We start from the raw sequence: 5,192 nt of genomic DNA on the forward strand, positions 1-5,192 counted from the left end.
AAGTACTACGATGAGAGAAGTTTAGCATTACAACCTACAAACCAAATAAGAGAGAGAACAAGTTTTTCAGCAATATAAAGGGATGGAAACTATCCGAAGATAAAATAAATTCTTTACTAAAACTTCTCTATTCCCATTCTTTGAAGTTTGAACTTTGATGCCAAAGGAAAAACTAATATTTGTTTAATGTATTTGTTTCAAACACCTTTAGATAACTTTTAAAATCCATATTCAAATTCCATCAATATATGCTATATTTGTTTTAAAAAAAAGGTAGTGCAAAGCTGCACCAACTAATGCTTAATAAATAAATAAAAACCTAGTGGAGTTCATCATCTCTCTATTAATTACAAAGATAATTGATACTAGCCCAAAATCTTTATGATACTAGCCCATGAGTCAATAAATTTTTTATTTTATTTTTTATAATACAAGAATTTTATTCAAAATAAAATAGATATACAACAGGAGCCCCAAAGACTCCGCACTACATATCACAATCATAGCGCAAACACACCAGCTAGAGTAGGCAAACTCAACCCTCCTATGCATAATTATCACCCTAGGGGAAAAATGACATTACAAAATGATTAATCATGCATGAAAAAAAGTTTCAAATGGTCAATATTTCTGTATGCCTAGCATAATTTCAGTCCTTGGACTTTTGTCCCCAAATCATCACAGGAAGTTAGCAAACATATAACCAAAATACCCAAACCAAATTAAGCTGAAATGCCCACACAAATTAACCCAAAATAGGAAAAATAAAATAAAATAAAATTAAATAAAATAACCCAATTCTTACACAAGACCTAGCTTCTCATTTCTAAAATACCTATATCAGATCTAACCTTAAAAAAGAATTAAAAAATTAACAAAAATTTGTTTTTATCCCTAAACTATTGAAAAAAAAATTCTTTTTTCATCTCTATTTTTGTCTCTAAACTATTAAAAAACATTCTTTACAAAGTTTATAAATGAAAAAAAAAAAAAAAAAAACCTTGTTAATTTTTTTTTTAGAACCCACTTGTTAAATTTAGAAACAAAAAATGAACTTTTATTAAAATTTAGGTACCAAAATAAAATTTTATCCCACCATTTTACTTATTAAAAATAAACGTTCAGGATTGAAACAATAAAATATACGGCTAAGATTTAATTAAACCCTAATGCAATGTTCTCTCAATTCTTTTTCTCAGTATTAAAACAATCATTCTGAAAGAAAAAAGCTTTCTCTGCGCTTCTTCTCGACAGACCGAAGCTCTCTCTCTCTCTCTCTCTCGACACATTTTCTCAAAGAAGGCTCCATTGCTCTACCGAAGCTCTATTGTCATTGTTCTTCTTCAAGCTCTATTGCTTCGTTTTTCTATTTTCTCCTTTCTCTCTTCTCTGTTCTCATCTGAGAACCGAAGCTTTTTGCGGGTTTCTTGCTTTGGGTTAGGGTTTCGCTGATTCAACCGTTAAGGCCCATCTCTGCTTCCATCGATTTGCTAGTTGCTACAGATTCGAAGGTTTCTAGCCTATTCCGGTAAGTTATCTATGTCCTTTTTCGTTTCAGTTGAACATTGTGAAGAATAACTAACATCCCCAATTTATATTCTTTTCTCTTTTCTATTTCTTTTTTTTAAGATTTTCTTGTTTAAAGAAAGATTAAAAAAAAAAAAAAAAAAGCAGCTGCTGATTTTTTTTTTTTTTGATTGATACTGTTATGTGTATATGGTTGCTTGCTGGGTTTTTTTTTAATGTATATTTTTAGATTCAGCAAAAAAAAAAAGAAAAAAAAAGAAAAAGAGAAGAGATTATATTTTTATAGATATTTCCAGATTATAGCGCAATTATTTGGTGTATCTCATCATGTCTGTCCAAGATTCTCCATCTGAAGCTGAAATTGTCACTCCTAAGACAACAAAATGGGGTCGGGGTGGCAACTTTAGTGTAGAGGAAGATAAGCTACTTGTATCAGCGTGGCTTAATATTAGCGTGGATTTCGAGCATGGTAATGAGCAAAGCAAAGGAACATTTTATACAAAAATAGCGAAATACTTCCGCGACCACAAGACTGATTCTACGCGTAGTGTTGTCTCCCTAAAAAGCCGATGGGGAGTGATTAATAGGGAGACATATAAATTTTGTGAGGTCTTTGCTAAAGTTGAAGCAAAGAATCAAAGTGGTACGAGTATGATTGAGCAAATGAAGGTATAAATTATATTGCAATGGTGTCAAAATATCCATTTGCTAATATTTTGAAATACTAATTATGTTCTGTTTCTTTAATTTGTTTTAGATTGACGCAAAGAACTTGTTTAAAGAAACATACAAGTACAATTTTCAATTCGAACATTGTTGGCTCCTGTTGAAGAATTTACCAAAGTGGGCACTTAATAAGCCTAAGGAAAATTCGAGAAAAGAATTACCTCAGACTTCAGATTCAATAGATCAAGCCAAGGAGAAGGATGTCTTGCTTGATGACACTATGGATTTTGAGAGACCAATAGTTAGGAAATATGAAAAGGCCAATCGAAAGAGAAAAGGTAGTGAGAAAGTTGTTGCAGAATATTTTGAAAGAAAATGAAATTTCTTGAAGAATCATGCGCACAAGAAAAAGAGGTTCTTCGTATCAAAGCGGAAAATGTTCGCTTGGAAGAGTTGAGGGAGAATGAAAGAATTAATATTGAAAAGGAAAGGCTTCGTATTGAAAAAATTAAAGAGGATGAAAGAATTATGATGATGGATACAAGTGGCATGTCGGAACCACAAAAACTTTTTTATCATGAACTCCAAAAGGAAATCCTTGCAAGACGAACTTTGAGTAAATAGTTGGGTTGAGATGATGTCCTGTTCCAACCAAGCTTATTTTAGGCATTGATTTGTATTTTGTGACCTTATTTTAGGCATTGATTTGTATTTTGTGATTTTAGTAAAAGGTTTTGACTCTTATGTGATTCCTTTGTATTTTCTGTCATGCTATTTATGTAATCATAACATCTTAGCTGAATAAAATGTTATGTATTTTTTATATTTGATATCATATTACTATAGTATCTGTGTTTGCTTATGTCTTCCACATAAGGAACATTTCATTTGCTGTAAGAAACATATTTGCTTTTGAGTTTGTGTCTTCCTAAGAATACATACCTTTTCGTCTTCCTATTTTATAAGACTTGTAGAAGCATTAGCATATAGATTATATTATATTTCATACGCTAACTAGTTTCTTTACCCCCTTGACAAAAACTGTAGAATCTGTGTTGCTTATGTTTATTGCATTTATAATGATAATTGCTTTCTAATGTTGTCTTCTTGAAGGTTGTCTCTATGGGTCGCTCTCTTTTTCGCAAATTACTTCTTGATGACTCAGACGAGGATGAAATAATTAAACGAGTTTTTATGGGTTCAACATCACAACGTAAGCGTCGTCGGTTTATTAGACGTAATCATTTGGCAGGTAATGAAAGGCTTTATCTCGACTACTTTGCCGAATCACCAGTATATCCTTCCAATTTATTTCGAAGGAGATTCCGAATGAGTTGTTCTCTTTTTCTCTATATTCTATCTAAAGTAGAAGCTCATGAACCTTACTTTATCCAAAAAAGAGATAATGCCAAAAGGCTTGGTTTATCTTCTCTTCAAAAGATGACTGCTGCACTTAGGATGCTTGTTTATGGAGTAACGACTGATTTTATGGATGAATATGTGAGGATTGGAGAAAGCACTGCAATACAATGTTTGAAAAAGTTTGTTGCAGCAATACTTGATATCTTCTCGGAAGAATACTTGAGGTCGCCAAACAACAAAGATATTGCTAGATTGTTAGCCCATGGCCAAAGTTGTGGATTTCCAGGGATGTTGGGAAGCATTGATTGCATGCATTGGAAATGGAAAAATTGTCCGACTGCATGGAAAGGTATGTATTGTGATCATGTTTGTGAGCCAACTATTATTTTGGAAGCAGTGGCATCATATGATCTTTGGATATGGCATGCATTTTTTGGATTACCTAGTTCAAATAATGACATTAATGGGATAGAGCGGTCTCGTATCTTTTCCAAGCTCGCAGAAGGACATGCTCCTGCAGTTAATTACTCAATCAACGGTAATGACTACACAATAGGATACTACCTTGTTAATGATATATATCCAAAGTGGTCTACATTTGTGAAAACAATCCCAGCTCCATTAGGACAAAAGGAAAAATTATTTGTAGAAGCTCAGGAGACACATAGAAAGGATGTAGAACGGGCATTTGAAGTGCTTCAAACACGATTCGCAATTGTACGTGGACCTACACGTTTTTTTCATCTTGAAATGCTCCAAGACATTATGAAAGCATGCATAATTCTGCATAACATGATTATTGAGGATGAGCGAGATGAAAATGAAATGGTAGATTTCGATTATGAACAAATTGATGAAAATTGTCATACACAAGTGTCACGTGAGCAAACAAACGAATTTATGGAGTTCATTCAAGTGCATCAATGCATTGGAGACCAAGAAGTTCATTCTCAACTCCAATTAGACCTCGTCGAACATTTATGGCAATTGCAAGACGAGTTGTAGGACCTTGAGCATGAATTTTGTATGTGAATTTTTTTTTTTTTTTGGGGGTTAATTTGATGAGTAATGTATGAGTTTTTATGGACTACATTGGTAATTTAAGTAAACTGAAAGAACTTAAATTTGTCAGGTTGATATTTATTTGCATCTATAATTATATTTTACAGTTTTGACAGCTTTGAAAAATGCTCAACAGGTTTCATCACGTTGATTAATGGGATATTCCCATATTGGTCGTTGCAATCCAGGATTATATTCTAAGCTGTACCAATTTGTTTAGATTAACATTTTTGAAATTTTCTAGAAGGTTTAGAATTAAAAGTTATACTGTTTTAGTATTAGGGACAGAAGATTAGGCAGTAACTTTCAAATAATTAACATTTTTCTCATAAAATATGTTTTAATTGAATATTGTAATCATCATAAAGTATTCATATTTTGAAACTTGAATGTTAGATTTTAAAATCTCATTATATTGTTAATAAAATAAAAATTTTCTGTAATTCAAACCGATTTGGCTTATGTTTTTTAATGAAGTTTATAGCTTTCTTCTGTAAAAAAAGTATAAACTATTATTTACAAAAGTGAGGTAAAACCAAACAATTAAGCAATTTGTTATCTTCATCTTAAAATCA

General features: G+C 31.9%; 1 protein-coding gene across 2 annotated transcripts; it reads left to right on the forward strand.

Annotated features, from left to right (window-relative positions):
- The first annotated feature begins 1,197 nt into the window (after positions 1–1,197).
- Positions 1,198–4,698, forward strand: LOC112007213 (glutathione S-transferase T3). 2 transcript variants are annotated; one of them, XM_065768957.1, is made up of 3 exons: positions 1,222–1,528; positions 1,824–2,196; positions 2,285–3,016. In XM_065768957.1, the coding sequence occupies exons 2-3, from the start codon at positions 1,855–1,857 to the stop codon at positions 2,570–2,572; spliced, it is 630 nt and encodes a 209-aa protein (XP_065625029.1). In that variant the 5' UTR covers positions 1,222–1,528; positions 1,824–1,854; the 3' UTR covers positions 2,573–3,016. The 2 variants fall into 2 exon arrangements, with proteins under 2 accessions (XP_023895290.2, XP_065625029.1); XM_024039522.2 differs by lacking the exons at positions 1,824–2,196; positions 2,285–3,016 and adding an exon at positions 3,307–4,698 and having other exon boundaries at positions 1,198–1,528.
- The last annotated feature ends 494 nt before the right edge of the window (positions 4,699–5,192 follow it).

This window comes from Quercus suber, unplaced genomic scaffold (assembly GCF_002906115.3).
Source record: "Quercus suber isolate HL8 unplaced genomic scaffold, Cork oak 2.0 scaffold_1028, whole genome shotgun sequence".
NCBI lineage: Eukaryota > Viridiplantae > Streptophyta > Magnoliopsida > Fagales > Fagaceae > Quercus > Quercus suber.

Coding starts and splice junctions, on each gene's coding strand:
- LOC112007213 (XM_024039522.2), top strand. CDS start 3,316: ATGGGTCGCTCTCTTTTTCGCAAATTACTTCTTGATGACTCAGACGAG.